At 41.2% G+C, this 23,604-nt stretch overlaps 1 protein-coding gene across 2 annotated transcripts in view; it reads right to left on the minus strand.

Moving 5' to 3' along the window:
• LOC126176216 (FACT complex subunit Ssrp1) overlaps positions 1–23,604 on the minus strand; it is a 113,824-nt gene that overhangs the window by 51,306 nt on the left and 38,914 nt on the right. For both annotated transcript variants that reach the window (XM_049923371.1, XM_049923363.1), the window contains exons 3-6: positions 21,076–21,291; positions 13,850–13,948; positions 11,107–11,186; positions 10,793–10,928 (exon numbers count right to left, since the gene is read on the minus strand). In XM_049923371.1, the coding sequence (XP_049779328.1) occupies positions 10,793–10,928; positions 11,107–11,186; positions 13,850–13,948; positions 21,076–21,291 (531 nt within the window). The remainder of the gene's footprint in view (positions 1–10,792; positions 10,929–11,106; positions 11,187–13,849; positions 13,949–21,075; positions 21,292–23,604) is intronic.

Genomic DNA, 23,604 nt, shown 5'->3' on the forward strand with positions numbered 1-23,604 from the left:
AGTACTTTCTGTGTTCTCTTGCATGTGCAGTGTAATCAACCCTGTCGTTGACTTTTGATCCATCTGTTTAGATGTATACTGAATTAGAATAATTGTGGTGGATTGAAAGGAACAAGTGTCAGAGACGGGTATGATTAGGACCATTTTTGGGGCCACAAAAGAGGTCCATCCATATCACAGGACACGATACAGACCACGGGAGGTGTTGAAAGAGAGCACTAGGTACACAGGCTAATGGAGTCTGTTGGAGGTCCTTCAGTAGAATATCGAGTCAGATCCCAGCTGGTCTTCCCAGTTTTGGGCAATGCGCAAACAGTATGCACTGCTGGTTGTGGAACAGAGTTGAGTGACATGAGTGGGTAGGCCTCTGACATTGTGACTACGTAACTTGCCAGAAGCTGATCTCATCTTAACTGCAGCAGGGAGACACTGGGGTCTGCCAGGGGGCTGTCAACAGGATTCATGTGGAAGGCCCCAGCTGCCAACTGCACATCAGTGTGATAAACAGGGTTCAGCAGGCTCAGTAAGGATGGTGCTGCTGACCCATAGGCAACACATTCACAGTCCAAGCGGGATAAAATCAGAACTTTGTAAAATCCCAGAACGAGGAGTGACTAAGAAAATAAAGAGCATTCAGCTTCTTCCTGCAAGTTGCCTTGAGCCAGCAGACATGCATCAGCCAAGTTAGCTTTTGGTCAAATAAAATAATTAATAACTGGAAAGTTTCAATGACTTCAAGTAACTAATCACCAAGATAAATCTCTGGGAGCAGGTGCACAGTCGAGAGTTGACAAAAGTTCATAACTCGTGATTTTGCAAGAGAAAATTAATAGCAATGATTAAGGACTTAATCACAAACTCTCCAGACAGCCCCCTGAAGTTGGCACACTGTGATGCAGAGGCGTAGTTCAGATAAAAGTCATCCACATACCATGACGGACAGACTGTGATGCCCACTGCATTTACAATACCAGTGAAGGCAACAGCAAACAGCATTACACTCAGAACTGATCCCTGAGGGACTCCAGTTTCCTGTACATATTGGTTTCCAAGAGTCGAACCTATCGGACCCGAAAAAATCAGAGATGGGAAATACTGGATAAAAATGGGGAAATACTGGATAAAAATGTGCAAACTGCTCCAAAAACCCCACTAATGCAGTGTAGATAGGATGTGATGTTGCCAGGTGGCATGGCATTGTATGCCTTCAGTAGATCAAAGAACACAGCAATCATCTGTTGGCGATGCACAGAAGTATTGTGCACTACGGATTCCAAACGAACCAGGTGATCTATGGTGGACCGGAAAGCCCAAAAGCTGTTTTGGAGTCTTGATATTGCCCTCTGAATTCAAGGCACCAACAAAGATGGAGGTTGACCATTCATTCAAATTAATTACATAGCTCATTTGTCAGATTTGCCGGTAGTTAGTTAAAATATGTGAGTCGTTTCCTTGTTTTAGGGCATGAATAATAATACCTTCCTGTCATTGAGAGGGAAATATTCCTCCCGCCAAATGTGATTAAAATGACTGAGGATATGTTTCATGCTGTCGGCACGAAGATGTTTAAGCATTTGGTTGTGAATTTTGTTGGGTCCAGGGACCGTATCACAACACACTGCCAAAGTGCTGCGAAGCTCCCATTCACTAAAATGGGCATTATATGATACAAAGCCGTGTGAGTGGAAAGATAATGTTTATCACTCAGTAAGGTGATTCCAGGTCAGGAAATGAAGATGATAATTATTACAAGCAGACACTTCAAGTGAAGTGTGCCACAAAACTTTTGCAAAGTACCATAGCATCAGTGCAGATGTTACGTTTGAGAAGGATGCCAGGACCCACCGTAAGTGGATAATGGCCACAAATGTGGCAGAGTTTAGCCTATACTTGGGATGATGGGGAGTGTGATCACATAGCTGAGACATACTGCTCCCAACACTCCTGCTTCCTTTTCTTTCTTTATTAAAAAGCTCACTTTTTCCAGGAGTCTCTTGAATGTTATTAAATTATCCATAGAGGAATAGCACTTGTTCCACTGAAGTACCTTGCGACGTTCCCTGATAGCTGTGGCTATATGTTCAAACAACCAAGCACCAGCAGTCATCAGGATGGGCCGAAGGAGTAGGGTATCGCTGCTGCTGAAGCATGGACAATAGTATCAGTAATACCTTGCATCAATTTGCCAATATCCATCACACAACTGGCTGCAAAAGTGGCTGCAGATGAGAAAGCCTGCCAATCAGCTTTCTGAAGTGACCAACATTGAGCATGTTCTAGATGTCTGTGGGTGGAGAGGGAGAGAATGATAGGAAATGTTCACTGTCACAAAGATCACCATGGATGTGCCACTGGATCAGGGGTAAGATACGCAGGCTGCAAACTGCGAGATCAATAGCTGAAAACGATCTGTGGGGCACACTGAAATGTGTTGCAGCTCCAGTGTTGAATAGGCAGAAGTCCAATTCTGAAACAAGGTGTTCTAGAACTCAGCCTCTGTGATACATAGTGTCACCACCCCACAGAGGATTATGGGCGTTAAAGTCCTCCACTAACAAAAGAAGGTGGCAGGGACCTGTGTCACTAACAGCTCATGGTAATGGAAAGATCCATCTAGGGTAAAAGACATTGTCATCCGAACTGGCAGATCGGCACTAATGGCCACAGCCTCTAATGCAGTGGTGAGAGGCATCTGCTCACTGAAAATATCGGAGCGTATGAAGGTACAGATCCCACCAGACGCTCTCTCAACATTAACATGATTGGTACAGTACGGTTGGTAGTTTTTGGAGCACAAAGGTGTGTTGCCATAAATCATGTTTCCTGAAGTATTATGCCAATTACCAAGCCAAAAGCCATTAAATGACAAGTTCTGTCAAATGGCAACAGTAGCCATTACAGTTTCACTGAAAGAGCATTGGAGTCAGGTCTGGGAAAGTGGCAAATGAAAAAAATAGATGTGATTACTTCGCTACAAGGTCGTTGTCCACCTGACTGCATGATCCATTGTCATGTGTACAGGTTCAACCACTGCAGGGCTGAGGAGCAGAGCATCCGAATCCTCAGAAAGTATCTTATCTTTCTGAGACTGATTTTTGTGAATATTTCCCCATTTTATCTTTCGGGAGAGAAGAGGACTGTACTTTTCTTTGAGCCACAGCCTGTGGCTGCTGCTTCTTGTCTTGAGAAGGGGCCAACTTGACAGGTGTCCTCAACCCTGACACCAGAGGATGACTAGGCATCTCTAGGATGACTAAGCATCTCTGGCTGCACGATGGTGTGGAAACTGCTGGTGCTGTTGGTGTAGTGGATGAGGGATCTGATATTCCCTCTTCCAACAATGGGGCAGATCTTGGAATACTGCCAGAGCATGGAGATGTCGTGCAAGACCTCGTCATCATGCAAGGTGTAGACATTGCAGTTGCAAAATTGGAGGCTATATTAGTCAGATGAAGTCTTTCCAATTTTTTCCTTGCATCTTGGTAATATGGGTGGTCAAGCATTTTATACTCTTGAATTTTCTTCTCACTCTTGAACCCCGAGCATTGCAGTGAACAAGGAGGGTGCAGTTCTGAACAAATGACACAGGCTGCCCTAATGGAATGCTCATCAACATGCCCTACATATGGCCTCATTAAAACAGTGAGAGGACATGTATCCTAATCTTTGGCACTTAACACATCACTGGAGGTGGAAAGTAAGGCCTGACATCACACCTATAAACCATGACCTTAACCCTCTCAGGTAAAATGTTACCATCAAAGGCTAGAATAAAAGTTCCAGTGTCCACTCTATTATCCTTGGGACCCTTCTGGATCCAGTGAACAAAATGGACTCCATGCTACGGCAAATTAGCACACAGTTCTTCATCAGTTTGTAGCATTAGGTCCTGATGGAAGATAACTCCTTGAATTCTATTGAGCTTGTTATGAGGAGAAATGGTGACTGGTATACCTCCTACCTTGACGCAGGCATGAAGTACCCATGATTGGTTTGTGTGATGTTTTGATCAGCTAAGATACATTTCTCATCTTCTCTACTGCCAATGACTTCCCCAACCCAATTTTCAATATTTTCAACAAAAAACACCAACTTCATTGAAGTGAAAGAGACACTGCCAGTGCAGGAACAAACGAAGAACTTGGCAAACTGTCCACTTCTATTTCTCCTTCCCTGGCTCTCATGTTGAGACACGGTCAATGACGGAAATGCCGTAGGATTGTAAACTTCTGCATTAAAATCACGAAGATAGCCATATTAGCACAGCCACCATTAAAAGTTTGATCCATCTCATTCTGGATCATCCACCCTGATGCCTCCTACTCCGATCAGAGACTCTCCCCATGGGCGCCACCCCGCCAAGGCAAAGACCACCTGGCACAGTAGCCGTTCGTTGCCTGGGGTCCCCGTACCCCGAAGTGGACAGGCACCTACTCCTTGGCTGACACAAGCAGGTCACAGCTCAGGCATCGGCAGTGCGATTCTTGGGTTGTCAGGGGGATACCACCGAGAATGTACATGACAATCCCACCATGACAGACCAGCTATCACACTGGATTTTGGGTGCACAGGTAGGTCCACTTGATTGGCAGGTGCAAACGATAACAGCACACAGTGGAGAGGTTATGAATCACAGTAAGGTGTACTTTCCAAAACGGCCTGCACCTCAGTAAAATATGGAAAGTGGAGGTCAAATCCACAAAGAGGACCAGCATTAAAAAGACGAAAAATGTGAGAGAAAAGGCATTTAAAAAAAGTGAGAAGAGCAAAAACCTTCAAAAGCCCAAAGAACAGTCACAAGACCAAGGTAGAAAAGAAAAGAAGAAAAGAAAAGAAAAAAAAAGGCTCCTATTAGGCACTTCTTACAACAGGCAAGGAAGGGCCACTGAACTATACTAGCTCCTGACGCTGCAGGGGGGAAGGGACAGACTAGTAGGCTTCTGATGGTGGGCAGCTGTATATGGCTGATGGTTTCCGAATGATTTCTGGTTTAAGTGTAGCATTTCCCCCAGAGATACATCGACAAACACATGTGCTCATACTTGAATCTGTGGTCCAAGTTTGTGTGGAGGCATCACACTTGGCAACTGGCTTCTTAAGGGCTGAGGCAAAAGAAGTAGCAAAAACCAGAGATTGCATAGCTTTCAGAGCCTTCTTAGCTTCACCTTAAGGTATGCGTCTCACAACTTTCAACTTCTGAATTTTCCTTTCCTTGTTGCAAACCTCACACTTTCTGCTCCATACTGGGTGATCCCCAGAGCTGTTCATACATTTAGGAGGAAATGCACAATTGCCTGATTCATGAGCTGAGCCTCCACAATTTCCACAGGTAGCCTTCCCATTACATCCCATAGTGGTATGGCCAAATCTTTGACATTTAAAGCATTGCATCAGTTCAGAAAGAAACAGGCGAACTTTAAGATGGATGTAACGTGCAAGGATGTGTTCAGATAATTCTGGAGTACTAAACGTTAGAATAAATGTTGCAGATTTTTTCCCAATGTTCCACTGAATCTTGTCATATAGTACTGCACTTCCATGACGCCCATATTTTTCATTCTTCACCGAACTCCACAGATTCCATCCCCATTATATTGGAACAGGTAACAGGGTGTTATGCAATTCAGCCACATCTGGGTAGTCACCTAAGGCCCAGAACCTTAGGTACTTGGTTTGAATTAGTGGTTTCAACTAGAAGTTTTCAATTGCAAAGTCGTTTGACATTTTTTAGGGACCCAGCAATACCCTAGTGAACATAGAAAGAGTAAACTGTCTCAAAGGTTTGCCCAGTTCTTACAATGAAAGTGTTATGGCACACTAATGATATGTTACTATGATTCTGAGACTACTACTCTGGCAGACTGATCAACCGAGCTCTCTTTGATGAGTGGGTGCAGGTACAATCTGATTGCACAACCATCCCATCAGTATTAGTAGTAGTAGTAGTCTGATGAGACCATTCAAAGGGATTCCACAAGATGCTAGGGAAACAAACGTTGAACCAGGCACAGCCCTGCATACCTGAGCAAACCTTATACAACTAGGGGCGGAAGGTGCAACAGACATTGCCCGCTAGAGACTGTTTTACCTCAGCAGCCATTCACCTCATCAGCAAGTAGTACACGTTGTCGTTAAGGTTTTTTTTTTTTTTTTAGTTGTGTACCTTCATAATGGTCCGTGCAGTGAAGCGAAGGGTCCAGTTCTCCGAAACACACAACATCCCACCACCGCGCCACACAGTGGTCACTGAAGCTTGCCCAGAGCTTATGGTAACAGAGATTTGGTGATTTTACCAGTTCCCAGCTCAGGAATTCGGGGTCACCAAGCCTGTACCCAGCAAACGAATGCTGAGCCCTGGGGAGGGGGGGGGGGGGGGGGGTGATAATGATGTCAATATCACAGAAAGTGGTGTGGGATTTCGAACAGGATCACGCGAAATTTAATTGGAAGAAGATATTTAGTGTGTCCAAAAACTTTAAACAGGTCAGCCTCACCATGAGACCATGTAACTAATATGTCATCACTGTATTTAAACCAAACCAGGAGCAAAAGGCTTATGGGTTCCACAAAAGCCCCCTCCCAAGCAACACGAGATGTTGGGTACAGGAAGGATCAATCCTGGTTCCCATGGCCATGCCTGTGATACGTTTGTCTACCTCTCAAAGATAAAAGTAGTTGTTCATATATATAAATTTGATTAGCCCTCTATTGCATGGTGTTGCTCTTCGGCAACAAACCGTTAATTTACATATAATGCTAAGGAAACCAATTATTCATACACCATGTTGCCATGTGATCACACACAGTCTGGCTGCACCGAGCTAGCCTGTGTTTAGCACCGTTATCTTCGCAGAAATAGTTGAAAATTGTTAATCGTTGTATCGAGAGTATGTAACCACACACAAAAGCAGATGCAAGAGTGAATTGGAGAGTCAGATTTGTAAGATATGTCAAATGAAGCTTAATGAAAGCAAGATTATGTTTCTGTGTCTCTGTACATGAACAATTAATAATTAATCAAAAAATGTTGGTTTGTTGCCATATGGAGGGAGGTGACAAGTAAGATGTGTTGTAGGCCAGGTCCATATTTCAGATTATCTAGGAAATATAGGAGGGGAGTCTTTGTACTACAATGTGCTATAGGTTGCAGGTGTTTGTCAACTAAGGCGGATGTACGTTCAGCAGATGCTTGGAAGCCAGCAGCTATGGGACACTCAGGGTGTGATTGGTTTTGTGGATCTTAGGAAGAAGGTAAAATGTGGTAGTGTCTGATCTGGGTGGGTAAGAAGAAGCGCTGTGGATTGAGGTGTTAGTCCCTGAGGGGCCTGAGGTTTTAAGGAGAAACTGCGGGTCAGTTTGAATCACAGGGATGGAATCTTCATGCAGATGCTTTATGTAGTAGTGTCAGAAAGCTGGCATAGACTCTCTCTTACAGACTCCCAAATACCATGGTGCTAGGATTCCTTGTCTGCTAAGAGGGTGACAGTAGAGCCATTAGGTTTTAGGGAATGAAGAGTCTGGAGTTCTGCAGAGGACAAGTTATAGTCATGTTGCAAGGAACTGAGAAATAGTTGTAAGGCAATAATGTATGTTATGGTCGGAATTGCTCAAGTCGGCGTTCAATGTCAGGTTTGCTGTTGGAAACTGTTTTGAGATTGGGTTGCAAAGTGATATTCCCATATGACATTACAGTGAAGGAAAGTAGGTCTTTAACCAAAGCAGCATGATTAAATGTACGTTTAGGGCTGAAAGTGAGATCCTTGACTAATATAGACAGTTCAAGAGCGGAGAGGGCCTTAGATGAGAGGCTGAGAACACTGAATTGCTGTGGCTGGTTCTTGTGATCGTGAGTTACCACTGCTCTGGGAGGCAGTGGCGAAGGTTGGGGGATGTTAAGAAGGTTGGCCAAGTTCAGTTAGTGGGAGAGGACAGTGGATGACAGTGTGGGTGTTTAAGGAGATGGAGTGAAACAGGAATGGGAACACCAATGTTGAGGTAGTTTAAAAGGCAGGATATCTTTTTGATATGATGTCCAGCCCATTTTTACAGTTTGAAGTTGGTCTTGTAGATGTAACATCCAAGGCAATAAGAGGGGGCAGATAGATACAGGATTTTGAAGAAGTCTGATACAGTGAACTATGACAGATGAGGTATAAAGCTCACAGTTATTCAAGTAAGTACAACAGATAGCTGTGTTTAAAACCACAAAAGAGGCTTATGTACAGTGGGATTAAATCCATAAACAGGGAATTGTCAGGCCTTTGGTGTGACTCCCACGCACAAGCAGGTTTCAAGAAACAGAATATGGGACCTTAGTCCTGGTATTGTGTTTTTGAATGAATCAAACATACTATATGATTGGATTCATCATGGCAAGAGAGTAGGGTTTGGAGTATTAGAAGAATCGGGAGGGGGAGGATGGAAAAAAAGAAGGAAAAAAAAGGACGACCAGTAAGGAAAAAGATTGGTTGGGAAAATGTGGAAAAATTTGCACGAAAATTGTGAGAACAGACTAGGGTTAACAAGAAGTAATGACCAACTACACACTTCTGTTCACAGTAAACCAGCTAACAAACAACAGTACTTATATTTTGATAGTTACCATCACTTCCATGTCAAATATTCTCTCCCACTCAGCCTTGGCATTAAACGCAAATATATTCAGATGCATACTGTTTACAGCAATACACCACCATTGTGAGACCTCAGTCTTCTCCGGAGAAAAGTACCCCACCACCTAAGTTCAAAAGCAGATTTCTTGTGCCATTATATCGAATCCTGGTACTACTGTTCCCTCCAGAAAACGACTTACAAGTACACCCATTGTGACTCAGTACTACCCTGTTCTTGAATGTGTTAATGAGCTACTTCAACACGGCTATGACTTCCTAAAATCATGCACTGAAATGAGGTCCATACTATGTGACATTTTGCTCACCAGGGCTAGATCAAGCTTTTTGCTCCCCCCACCACCACCACCACGTATCCTGGTTCCTTGTGCACCCATTACCGCCCTAAGCCATGTATACTCCTGTGACCAACCTCACTCTAAGACTTGCCCCCTGCACCTTCCTACCAGCACCTATCCCACCAGATAACTGGTAAAACATACAACATCAAAGAGAGAGCACCTGTGAAATGACACGTTGTGTACGAGCTTCTACACTGGTATGACTACCATCAAGTTATCACTTAAGATGAATGGGCATAAAACAATGGTGTATATTGACAACACACAATATCCTGTTGCAGAGCATGCTCTAGAATATGACAGTTGTGTCTACTTCACCACACAAGCCACATGGATTCTCACCCAACTCCAGTTTCTCAGAGCTCCTTGCCTGTCTACCACATATTAATGCACTTAGCTTTCTGCTCCTATTAACTTTTGCAATAAGACATGAATATTATGAAGCTGCTGCTGCTTTAACAGACTGAAGAGCCACAAACATTTCAAGGTGCTATGAGAGAAGAAGATGAAGAGCTATTCCTTGTAAATGGGTTTACAATATAAAGATGAATGCTCATGGTTCAGTTTATAAGTTTAAAAGCCAAAATTGGAACTGTTATTTGACTTGCTCAGAACAAAATACAATCAAAGAACACAGTTCTGTTCTTGAAGTGCCACTACTGGTGAAATCCGTGTATCACAAGAGTGGACCGAAGAGGAACAGCTGGTAGATGTTTTGACTAAACCACTGTTAGAAGTTAGATTTCAACTGCTACTGAACAACATGCGAGTTTTTCCATTATTAAATAATGAGAGAGTGCTGATTTTTAATGACATTTTAATTTAACAAATTTAGCACAATTTCAAACTTTTTGCATGTTGTTCACTATACATCATTTTTTTACACTGTGTTACACGTCTAGTACTTTTTCGCATTTTTCTTGTGCTGCCTTGTTCAAAGAATATTTCAATAAAGAGTTATTATTCTCGAAAACTCTCATGTTCTCTGCATAAAGGCCTGAACATGAACCTCCTGTTTCTTTTTCTTGTTTCCAGCATGTTCATTTCTGCTAATACAGAGATCTATACTAAAGTTTTCTGTGTTGTTTCTGTAACCATGTTTACACAATCTTGTCTTTTCTGAATCTAAGAGAAAAAATATACTATAATCTCACTGAATAATTTTAAATGGTGGCGATGACTGTCAGAGCGAAAATGGATAGGAGAAGAGGGGCACCCTGTCCTTCAATTCACTGTATGCACCACATTTATAAAGTGACATAATCCTTCATATCATTCAAATCTTCCATACACTACCAGCAGTCATCTATTGCTCCCAGGGCCCATTCAATACCAATTAATTCTATGCAAAAAGAGTAATTATACATCAAAATATCTACCTCCCAAAAAAAAATTCTTTAGCTATGCTTCAAAACAATGTTTCATTCTTAAATAGAAATTGCTTTGAAGTTTCTTTATTTTATAAAAAATGATGTACGACCAAAAAAATCTTAGTGAATCTACATGCTCCCTCACACTCTACTGTAGTCTTTGGTTTGGTTGGCTGATTTGGGGAAGGGGACCAAACAGTGAGGTCATCAATCCCCATGGATTAGGGAAGGATGGAAGGAAGTCAGCCACACTCTTTCAAAGGAACTGTCCTGACATTTGCCTGAAGCAATTTAGGTAAATCATGGAAAACCTAAATCAGAATGGCCAGACACAGTCTGAACTGTCATCCTCCCAAACGTGAGTCCAGTGTGCTTACCACGGCGCCACCTTGCTCAGTCTCTGTAGTCTTTTTAAAAAAAAGTTAAAATGAAATATGTAGTAATTACTTACCACGAAGAACATCTGTCTACTATCTTTATGAGGCAGCACAAAAAGACGCAGTACAGTAGACATAGGTATCTTGTAATCAAATGTTTTACCATGGAGTTGGAAGAATGACTGAAAAATTTTGATATCATATCGACCTCTGAAAAAGGATAAATAAAATCAATTTACAAATTCATAAAACACAGCTTAGATGCTGATAAATTTGCTGTTATGAAATGAAATTCTTGCATATGCAACGAAATATTACTACTTCAATAAACTGGAAACTTTTTAGAAGAAGAAAAAATAATCTCTTGAGGGGATCAGAGAAAACAAACCTTGGAGTTAAGCACTGAATCTCCTTAAATGTCGTTATGGCATCTCCAGATAAACTAATCACACTAGCTTGTTTCATCACCTGAAAGTGAACAGCAAACAATGTTTCAGAGATTAACATTCAACATATATATTCATTCACATACATATATATATTCATTCACATATATATTCATTCACATTCAACATATATATGTGTGTATGTTTGTGTGTCTATCGACCTGCCAGCGCTTTCGTTTGGTAAGTCACATCATCTTTGTTTTTTTATATATATATATATATGGATATAATAGAGGGAAACATCCCACGTGGGAAAAATATATCTAGAAACAAAGATGATGAGACTTACCAAACAAAAGCGCTGGCGGGTCGATAGATAAACAAACATACACACAAAATTCAAGCTTTCGCAACAAAAGGTTGCTTCGTCAGGAAAGAGGGAAGGAGAGGGAAAGACGAAAGGATGTGGGTTTTAAGGGAGAGGGTAAGGAGTCATCCCAATCCCGGGAGCGGAAAGACTTACCTTAGGGGGAAAAAGGACAGGTACACACACACACACACACACACACACACACACACACACACACACACACACACACACACATCCGCACATACACAGGCACAAGCAGACATTTGTAGAAGCAAAGAGTTCTTCTTTGCCCTATTCATGGGTCGCTTAGAGGAAGCCTTCTTGGTTACCCAGGCCTGCCAACCCAAAGTTTGGTACAGATTTATTGATGACATCTTCATGATCTGGACTCAACAGTGAAGAAGAACTCCAGAATTTCCTCTCCAACCTCAACTCCTTTGGATCCATCAGATTCACCTGGTCCTACTCCAAATCCCATGCCACTTTCCTTGATGTTGACCTCCACCTGTCCAATGGCCAGCTTCACATGTCCGTCCACATCAAACCCACCAACAAGCAACAGTACCTCCATTATGACATCTGCCATCCATTCCACATCAAACGGTCCCTTCCCTACAGCCTAGGTCTTCGTGGCAAACGAATCTGCTCCAGTCCAGAATCCCTGAACCATTACACCAACAACCTGACAACAGCTTTCACATCCCGCAACTACCCTCCCGGCGTGGTAGAGAAGCAAATAACCAGAGCCACTTCCTCATCCTCTCAAACCCAGAACCTCCCACAGAAGAACCACAAACGTGCCCCACTTGTGACAGGATACTTTCCGGAACTGGATCAGACTCTGAAAGTGGCTCTCCAGCAGGGATACGACTTCCTCAAATCCTGCCCTGAAATGAGATCCATCCTTCATGAAATCCTCCCCACTCCACCAAGAGTGTCTTTCCGCCATCCACCTAACCTTCGTAACCTCTTAGTTCATCCCTATGAAATCCCCAAACCACCTTCCCTACCCTCTGGCTCCTACCCTTGTAACCGCCCCCGGTGTAAAACCTGTCCCATGCACCCTCCCACCACCACCTACTCCAGTCCTGTAACCCGGAAGGTGTACACAATCAAAGGCAGAGCCACGTGTGAAAGCACCCACGTGATCTACCAACTGACCTGCCTACACTGTGACGCATTCTATGTGGGAATGACCAGCAACAAACTGTCCATTCGCATGAATGGACACAGGCAGACAGTGTTTGTTGGTAATGAGGATCACCCTGTGGCTAAACATGCCTTGGTGCATGGCCAGCACATCTTGGCACAGTGTTACACCGTCCGGGTTATCTGGATACTTCCCACTAACACCAACCTATCTGAACTCCGGAGATGGGAACTTGCTCTTCAATATATCCTCTCTTCCCGTTATCCACCAGGCCTCAATCTCCGCTAATTTCAAGTTGCCGCCACTCATACCTCACCTGTCATTCAACAACATCTTTGCCTCTGCACTTCCGCCTCGACTGACATCTCTGCCCAAACTCTTTGGCTCTGTATATGTCTGCTTGTGTCTGTATATGTGTGGATGGGTATGTGTGTGTGTGCGAGTGTATACCCGTCCTTTTTTCCCCCTAACGTAAGTCTTTCCGCTCCCGGGATTGGAATGACTCCTTACCCTCTCCCTTAAAACCCAAATCCTTTCGTCTTTCCCTCTCCTTCCCTCTTTCCTGACGAAGCAACCGTTGGTTGCTAAAGCTAGAATTTTGTGTGTATGTTTGTGTTTGTTTGTGTGTCTATCGACGTGCCAGTGCTTTCGTTTGGTAAGTCACATCATCTTTGTTTTTAGATATATTTTTCCCACGTGGAATGTTTCCCTCTATTATATATATATTAATGAGATGTGTTTTCAGTACACTTTTGTTAAGTTAGTAACAACAAAAAAACAGGAACTGTGATCAACATTAACAGATCACTTAAAAGTTAATGTGGTGATGCAAAGCACAGAAACATCTCACTTACTAGCTATTTTTTCACCATCAGGATAATTGTTTTTTTAATTATGACTAGGTTTCGTTCCCACTGAAAACCATCATGAGAGCTTATAACTCAAGTATCATGTGCAGTTAAGAACTTTCACAGTTTTACTATACATTATGCAGAGACCACTAGATCTGTTGATGATTCTCAGAGAGAACCAAAATCATCCTTAATGAATAACAATAATCTCTGTGATTCATGTGGAAAAGAAACTGTTACAAATTATAGGGTTCTCATAACCCAAAACACTAAATGTCACATTTCAGTTTTTAAAAAAGTGACACTGAAATCTAGTACATATTTTCTTTGATAGGATGTGATTAAAAACAAAACATATATTTAAATGCACCCACATTTTGATGGAAGGCTTCTACAGGATCAATATCACCAGCCATCTCACTGGATGGAATGTGGAATCTCATTTCCATCAGACTTACAGGAGCATCATCATTCTGCAAAGCAAAAAGATAATGAAACATTCAGGAAAACAAAGCTCAGATCATTAAATCAAAAGTAAAGTATAATACAGATAGACAAAAAAATTCTACTTTTCAACTGGCAGCAGGAGAAAATACATACACTATGTGGAAATGCATAAGCTCTTGGTGCCAGTGACTACTCCTCCTGGCAGAAGGGTTGAAGATAAAGAAAGATGGATAAAGGAAAAGGACTAGTGAGGTTTAGGAAATGGAAAAAGTTATAGTAAAGAAATGCAGAATCCTAGATCAGATGAGACTTAATGGGCAGGATGAGAAAGAGAGGAAAAATCATTAGCTCTTGGTATCTACAATGGATGAGATTTGAAAAACAAAGAATTTTAAGGTGGAAGACAATGTAATAAGCAAGACAGAGACTACCTAAAAAAATTGTGAAAGAGTAATAAGAACAGAACACTAAGTGCATTATGCATGGAAAATATGGGGGTGGGGACAGATAGGTAATAAAACAGTAAAAAACTAAATTAAAAGGAAGCGAAGAAAAGGAATAGTTACTAAAAATAAACACCGAGACCACAGAAATATATAAGTGTAAATTTAGGCTCATAAACATTCCTTTTCTTTGCTCCCTTTCATCTTTTTATTGTTTATTTTCCAACATCTCTATTTCTTCCCACCCTGTTACCTGTCTATTATGTATAATGCCGTTAGTTTTCCATTCTTATGACTCATTCACAACATTTTTCCAGTAATCTCAGTCTTGCTTAATATTCTCTGTTCCACATTTAAGCTTTCTGGTTTTCAGATCTCATTCAGTGCAGATACCAAGCAATCTCTCCTCATCCCATCCAGGAAGTCTCCTCTAACTTACAATTTTGGGTGACTTTTTGATAACTCTTCCCATTTTCTAAGCCTCATGAGTCCTTTTCCTTAATCCCTCTTCTTATTCCTTCAGTTCTGCCAGAAGGAGCCATTGGCTCCAAAAGTTTCTGTGATTCCATACCTTTTACAGGTTTTCTTCAACTGCTCCTTAATGAGTAGATTTTTTAATCTATCCAAATCATTTTTAAAATATCTAGGTAACTATTGGTCACTCTGTTATATCCTAGCCAGTAACGCCAACCGAGCCCGCTGCCAAAAGGTTGGCAGCATCAAAGTCCGGACGCCGTCCGCATAAGCAGCGCCAGCGAGACAGGAAATCGCCGCAAGTCTGCGCGCGCCACCCCTGGCTTCTGGCTTCTTAAGCGCTGGAGTCGCGAGCACTAGGACAGTTCTGTATTCGCCGCTCAGTGGTATACTCACCACCGATTTGTGTACTTGCTAGTGAGTTGTGTGTTCATCGCAGCAGAGTTGTTGTTTGTCGTCATCCGACGCTGACCTAGCCGCTCAGACTCGAACTAGACAGATTTCTGTAGACACGGAGTTCATTACTGTGTTTCTGTGTCTTCGTTAATAAAGATAAGTACCGACTTTTATTTAATCAGAGTGTTTGGGTTTTCATCTTTCTGTTCACTGTTCCAGCGGACCGGTCGGCCCGCTATTAAAAGTGTGGCGGTGACTTCGTAAGCCGTTTCTACAGCGAAGTGTTTGTCGCTACGAACGCCGCCACAAAACACTCCATGTCAAATAGCCTCATTTCGGAACATTTTCCTGTTCGGCCATCACCAATTTCATTGCAATTTTATGTGAAGTCTTGCACATGTCCCCAATTAACATTGGTGAAGTTTAACGTTTGTCAAAGCAATACTGGTCAAGATATAGTAGCCTGTTTGACTCCATGCGTGACTTCGCACAGAGCAAGCATGAATTTCCAGCGCTTTTTGGGCTATTGTATCTCAGGCAATATTTTGTTGAAGGAAGGAGTATGTTTTCAAGCAACCACAAAATTACATTTGATTTTCCAATGTGAGCTAACAACACTTGAAAATGATGAAAAATTTGAGGAAATATACCATGGCAACAGGCTGCATTTCAGTAACCTGTTATTGGTTTTGTTACATGTATTTTTTATTTGTATATTGACAACTATATCACAATGTTGCCTTGGTCCCTGGCAACAGTGTTTACAGTTTACAATTTGATTGTATCTCATATGTCACCTACTGCAGAAAGGGCTGAAATAAATAAACAACAGTCTCCTGGCATTAGCATGACTGATATTGCACAGCTACTGGGCATGATCCCTGTTGCTAAGGGATTGCTGGTGGATGTTCTTGGCCTGACAGTGACAATGTAACCGTGGACTGAAGTAAAATTGTGAGATTACTTGTCAATATACAAATAAAAAATACATGCAACAAAATAAAGTCAATGGCTTGTTGAAATGTAACATGTCATCATAGTATATTCCCACAAATGTGTCCTTCATTTTTAGGTATTGTTAGCATCTGTGGAAAATCGAATGAGATTTTGTAGATGTTTGAAAATATGCTATTTTCAACTGTGATTAGTTTGTTAATTATTATGGAAAACAAATTTTCTGAAAGTAAACTGAATGTCACCTATTACTGTAATTTTCATGAAAACAAAGTTTGAACCAATTTTCTGGAAATTTATAAAGCAGTATGTGAATGATATTTTATACTGGGAAACCTTATGTTGCTAAGCTGTTGTGCCACAGTTTCACATTAAAACTTTATTCACAACATGATCTTTCCAGCTACTTTGCCTCAATTTATGTAGCACTGTTGGCCCGTGTTGGAAATTAAACTCACTGTTCTGGGGGGAGGAGGAGGAGGAGGAGGAGGAGTGGGAGCTTGGGAGAGGGGGGGGGGGAGGGCTTAAAACATGTTTTGAATGAGACTGGTTTTGAAACTTTAGCAGAAAATGGTATTTGTAACAGAAGTGTCCAATACATCAGGACTATTTTCACCTCTTCACAAAAATTGTCTTTTCGATGAATTTGCAGATCATCAGAAGATAGTAGGTGAATGAAATTTTGTAGTCTGTATCCTTGTGCTACAGACCTATTCCATATTGAATTTCATGTTCAGACGCATTTACTCTATGAAATATAAGAGTCCAAAGTTTACATTCTTTTCATGCTGCAATTTTCACACCCAACTTTGATTGAAATTAACTAGCATTATTAGCCTGCACTGGATAATCAATCATTTTTTGTGGTTAAAAGCATGGTCTTCCTAATGAGCCCAGTTTGGAAAGTTTTATGGAACACAGTTTTTGCACAATCAGGCTGAATATATACCATTTTTGACCTCTTTACAAAACCTTTAATTTTGCACTTAACTTATTCAGTAGTGGAAAGTGGAAGATAAATGAAAGTTTATATATCAGAACCTTGGGTTTTAGGTTCAGGGTGTATAAGCGGACAAGGAAAAAAAATTCCCGGATCTCCCGGTTAAAAATACATTTTCTTCCAGATGAAAATACACTTTTTCCATGTTAAGTGACAGTATACTTTCCATCGGAACTGTAAAACTTATCAATCCTTTGAATGGATATGGTTTTATACAGCAGCGTAGAATTTCTCGGCACTTTAGAAAATGAAACTCCGGGGGAAAAAACACGTTTTGGAAAGATCTTTGATATGCAGAATCATGTACGCTGCATATTTTCGTATTACGAAAGTATAAATTCGAATTCCACCAACAGGAAAAGTTAATCGTTTAAGCTACTATACATAGTGTTGCTACAAGAAAAGCAAAGCTTTCGCATATAATATTTGTCTCTAAGATTAATAAGCTACAAGAGAAGCTAAGCTTTCACGTATAATGTTGATCTGTTTAGCGCATGTTAACTTTAAGATACATCACACAAATACCCCAGTAAAATTTTTAATACCGATCTTCTGGGCTCAAAATTCTTCTAAATGGCTCGTCATCAAAGAGTTGATTTTTAAATGAGAGCAAATGCTCTGTGATTTAAGAAATTCATCGTACATTCTCGCACTTAGTGCATCTTGCATAAAAGGAAATTTACTTTGAAAATAATGCTTTTCGAACCACAATTCGCAATACTTTCCCGCGACCTGTCAGAAATAGATTCAATTCAGCAGTTGCCAGAGAGCACCAGATAAGAGGCGCCACCAGCACTTGTGCAGCTACAGTGACGTAGGAAGTCCGTATGTTCATACGTGTGAAACATTAAAAGGTCTTACATTATGTCATAAAAGAAACAAGACATCAGAGGATACTCCAAGAGCATCGGAATTTTGTGAACCATACTAAAATGCATAGTGTGCCTTAAAGCGCACATTCATATATCCACATTCCCAATGACGTGGGCCTTGACCAGGTATTAAGCTTTTCGGGACGTAAATTTTCTTGGAGTACCAGTACTGTGTTATCTCATATTTGGTTCTTTATTATGGCATAATGCCATATGTGCTAGAGGATGAAAACGTGCACTCAAAATGCAGCGAACAGTTGTGGTGACACCACAGAAGACGACATTTTGATTTTTCGTGTAGCATAACATTTGACGAACTTTGATTAGGTAATAATTCTTTCGCAAAAAGGAAAGCACACCATGTAAAGCTGCAGCAAGGTTAGAAAGAAAAATCACTAGGACCTAAGGATTGAAGAAATGTGCACTGTCTTGCCTGTCTATTGTCTTTACTGGTTTTAGGTATCCTATATTTAATTTCATGTCACACAGAAGAGCAAGTTATTACCAGCCGACTGGGAGCAGGAGAGGCACTACAGGATATTTTAATTTTCACTGTCCTGAAATAGTTTGATGGCATCCATTGCAAAATATACACATATACACGTTTGAGTTCCATAGAGCGACGAGGATTCCCCTGGCAGAGAAATCACATACACTATGCAAGCATTCAAAAATCAACTTCTAATTCTTTCAGAAATCAACTTAGAATGTGTTCAAAAATGTCCAAAAAACAGCGGGGGAGCGTTTCAAAATCATATGAATAATCGATAGACCGACGTGCTGGATGCTAGGTGCTTTGTGAAACAAGGTTTTTTTCCTCGAGAATATAGATTTGTTCCCTCCCCCCCCCCCCCCAAAAAAAATACCGCCAGGTTCAGATACCTCTGTTTGCAGCCCCCCCCCCTTCCCCTACTAGATCCGGGCGTGCTGTGCATGCGTGAATCTGAAGGCTTGGGCGCATCAGTAAAATTTTTCCTGGTACCCCATGTGGCTGGTTGCTGCTACTGCTGCTTACACAGCCAACAGCCACATTTCTGTAGCCAGAAGTGGGAGAAGGTATTACTCATACGCGACTCAACTGCACGTTTGCATGAGCCCGCTTGTAACTGCTTAAATGAATCTAATGAATACAGTTGTGACATCACACTCATCGCAGACAATTTTTTGTTGTGAAGCATTGCATAGTCTTCCTAAAGCCTTTGACAAATTTTGCTGTTAGCAGACGCTTGTACGTGCACTGTGTTATTTTATATGGCACACTTCCTTTGCAATTTAAGTTTTATTTTCGTTTTTTCTCTCTTTCATGTTTTAATGTTGCAGTATTATTCTGCAGTTGCAGGATAAAGTAATATCCTTTGTTGGAGTATCGATTCTTACCAGTCAAAATTACAAAAAATTAACTGAAAACTAAAATAGCGAAAAATTCCAGAAATTCTAAAAAATTCCCAGGCTTTTCGCAGTTTTCTCCCAGATGAAAAAATTTACTGGTTTTTCCCAGATCTCCCGATTGTCCCGGGTCGTATACACACTGTAGGTTACAACAAGCCAAGTTTCACATTCGTCATACCCTTAGTCCCCGAGTTATAAGAAGCTAAACTCCGAAATTTTTTGGGAAATTTTGCCAAACATTTTCTGGTTGGATATGGCTTGTAAAATTCTTTTATTACTCTTCTTAAAAGAATGCAGAAAGTTGTACAGGGAATTTCATTCCCTTCAATTTCATTCCCTTCAATTTCATTCCTTTCAATAAAATATTGTGCGAGATATAACAGCTCAAAGCCATCAGAAATTCACATTTGCTCTGTGCAAATTCACACGCGGAGTCAAACAATACTAAAATGTAGACTTTCACGGCCAGAAACTTCATGTCCATTATAATTATCCGGGCTGTTATGCCATGGTCGGTTGATGAATTCTGTGTCAATTAACAACGTTTCGTCCCCATCTGCGGAGGACTTCTTCAAGGAGGGAGCATGATTTCCAGCCAGGTAACCACCATATTCGTTTCTAGGAGACACAAGTACTAGGGGCCACAAGCGGATATTACGAAAGGCTCTACAGGGAGGCAATCGAAATCACCAAACACCCCAATAATTTCAATCGAAAGGAGGAGGGCCTGAAATTAAACAGTATATGGATGCCAGTGTTGAAGATGTGTACCACCCATCCACCACTGGGTGATGGCAACGGCGATCGACGGCAGCGGACAGCGGCCAATTGCACTGACGTTTTCAAAACACATGACGTCATGTCTCGGTGCGGGAGCGCGTGGACACGGAATTTAGCGGCAGTCAGTAGTGAGCCAGTGGGTGTGTTGGACCTCCCATCGAGCTACAGACCCTCTTGAAGATGTCCTCCGCAGACGGGGACAAAACATTGGGAATTGACATAGAATTCATCAACCGACCATGGCATAACAGCCCGGATAATTATAAAGGACGGAGTCAAATACGTTACTATATCTCGGCTAGTATTGCTTCAACAAATGTTAAACTTTACAAATGCTCATTGGGATCGTGTGAATGTTCACATACAATTTCAACAAATTCCATGAAGCTCAGCAGGAAAGCCTAAGTTGACATGGAATGACTCATATACAATATTTGAGGCATTATCTATAAACTCGTGCTAGAGGAACACATCTATAATTCAGTGTATTACTTGAATGAAATGTGTGTATACACCAGTAACAACAAATAGTTAAAGGAATTTTCAGAACAAGGGTTGTGAGGAACTTACAACAGTGATATAATCCACAGACATAGAGCAAACACAGTACTAAAATTGTTGCATGATATTAAAAATACTTGACCTGTAAAAAGAACTAATGTGGAATTTCAACATAATTATCCAAAACCATAAGTGAAAATTATAATGAAAACTTTCATGCACTGGTGAAATATTGTCTAAAATAACAATGTGAAATTTACTTGTCTCTTGATTTCATTATTTTTATAAAGCATAATAATTTCATGATCTGTAGATTACCAATAATAAAAGTGTGATAGAAATACCTGATGAAATTCTAGAGTGACTTCGTTTTTACCAGTTGTACATTGGGATACATTGTTCAGCGGTATCTCAAATGCAGTGTTACTTCCCACATCAAAGCTTAATACTGCACCAGAAAATTTTGCTGTACCCCAGTTCCATCCTTTCAAACTCAATTCTTTTTCTAACATATCTTTCTTGTAGTTACTAGAGAAGAATTTTGCCACTTTCTCTTGCTCCTGTAACAAGACAATAGTTTACAATAAGAACTTATCAAGCGCAGTCAGAAAAGCTTTTGTGTGTATTACTGTCTTGGACAAACCCAACATTTCAATTTACATCCCTCTCAAGAATCAATATACCATTTACTTCCTTTTTAAGAGGAAGACTTCATATGAATTACAAACCTTTAGGAGTTGCGGAACAGATAAAAAAGGTCGTGAAACTTGCTATTATAAACTTAAGTCAATCTGCTATAAAATTGATGAAGAACTTTCTTGTGCCTCTTACAATATACACTTGACTCTTCCACACATTGCAAAATATGTGGGCCAATGATAACTAGTAGAAATTCTTTCTTTCTTGTCTTAAATTATAAAATAATTTATTATATATGAAGTGCTGAGATTCATAAGGGCCTAAGGCACACCATCGTCAATTTTGAAATTTTAGCATGAATGCTCCCTCCCGGTATCTGTTCATCTTACGGTGTCCCAGCTTTGTCTGTTAGCTAAGCTCGCATTAGATAAATGAACATTCATGAAAACCTATCTCACCAATTTCTCCAATATTCACCTCCAAATGGGCATAAAATATAATTTTGTTGCCCTGTGCTGATCAGTTGTTACCTAGGATTGCCAACAGAGTGTAGCATCTACACCACATATGTAGTAGCACTTTGTGATTGGAGGCATAATGGTGCAAAGTCGTAAAGAAATCAAGGCGAGTGAATGAAACCTTTCATAGTCTGCAAAATGGACACCGAGGATTTCAGAACCTATAAAGTGTTAATGAAGTCTATACAAAAGCAGAAGTTGATGTACATTGTAACAATGTACATACAAATTTTACTCTGATGAAGTTATCAACAGGTTGCAGGATCTATTGATGAAAGTAACATTCTTCATTGGAGTCTTGGGAGGCCACCATTTTCCACCTGTCACATCGAGGAAAACCACAGTTTGTCATTTCCCCAGAGTACTTTTTTTTTTTTCTACATCTTACAAAATCTAGTGCCAAAATACATACTTGGAAGGCTCCAACTCCTCGCTGATGTAAGAGTACAACTACAGAGTGGCAAGTTAAGTTTTCATTTCTTTCTACATTTTCTTTGTAATATATTTATTAAATTTTGTGGTGTTTCTCTGTTCAAGAGGTTTAATCTCGCATTTTTGTAAGTGTAAATTCATTCAGTCTGTAGCACAACAGTTGGTCATTGAACAGCCAGCTACGTAACTCATTAACGCATCAGCATCCATTGGTGACACATCAGGAGGGCAGCAAATTGCATATCTAAAATTGTCTGCTATTATGGTTGACTTCTTCACTCAGTCTAACTAGTAAGACTAGGATGTGTGTGTGCTGTGTGCAGATACTGGAGGAGCTGACCACAGTTCGAGAACAGTTAAAAGCATTTTTGACTACGGTCAATCACCTTCAAGCTGCTGCCTTGTGTGTAGAAGTGGCACAGAATCTGGCGCACCGCATGGGACACAGGTGTCGCTTGTTTTGTCTACATGCTCTGCATCCAAGGTACCTCCTATAGCACATGATGCGTTGGATCCGCCCTCACAGCGGGGCAAGTGGCGGGTGGTAACACGTTCGCATTGCTTGAGGCAGAGGGTCAATGTGGTGACTTGCTGCCTGGCCTCAGCTACTCAGGCTGTGAGTGGACAGGTGGCCGCTCCTTCAGCAGGGTCCCAGCAGGCACACGAGGGGAGGGCTTTACTATTCACTATGAGCTTCTACGTTAGGCGTGTTATGGAACCCCTTAGGCAGATAGCATTCAGGGCCAGAAAGAAGGCCGATGTACAAGCAGTAAGTCTGCCAGTGGCCTTATCCGAAATGTGAAGGAGGCCTTGCTTGTGGATATCGAGCGTGCAGGGTGCAGTCATCTGGAGTTTGTGACTCGCATCAGCACCAACGACACCTGTCATTCTGAGGTGATCCTCATTTCATACAGTTGTCTGGCGGAGGTGAAGAAGACTACTGGCGTCATGCGCAGGATGCAAGCAGAGCTCATAAATTGCAGCATGGTTCTCAGAGTGGATTGGGTTCACCGAGTCTGCGATGGTCTTTGCTGCAGATTTCTAGACCTGTGTTATTGTGTGGGGATTTTTAGGAATACCCTTGATAGGTCAGAGTTGCACTATACAAAAGAATCAGCTATTGGGTAGCAGAATACTTGTGGAGTGAACGTGAGGGTTTTTAGGCTAGGTGGTAGTTTGAGGTGCTCTGATGGACACTTGGCAGTTGATATGCAGCTTAGGACTAAACGGCATTCAGAATAAAGACACTTCGACTATCACAATTTTATCAGTAAACTGTCTAAA

Source organism: Schistocerca cancellata, chromosome 1 (assembly GCF_023864275.1).
Source record: "Schistocerca cancellata isolate TAMUIC-IGC-003103 chromosome 1, iqSchCanc2.1, whole genome shotgun sequence".
NCBI lineage: Eukaryota > Metazoa > Arthropoda > Insecta > Orthoptera > Acrididae > Schistocerca > Schistocerca cancellata.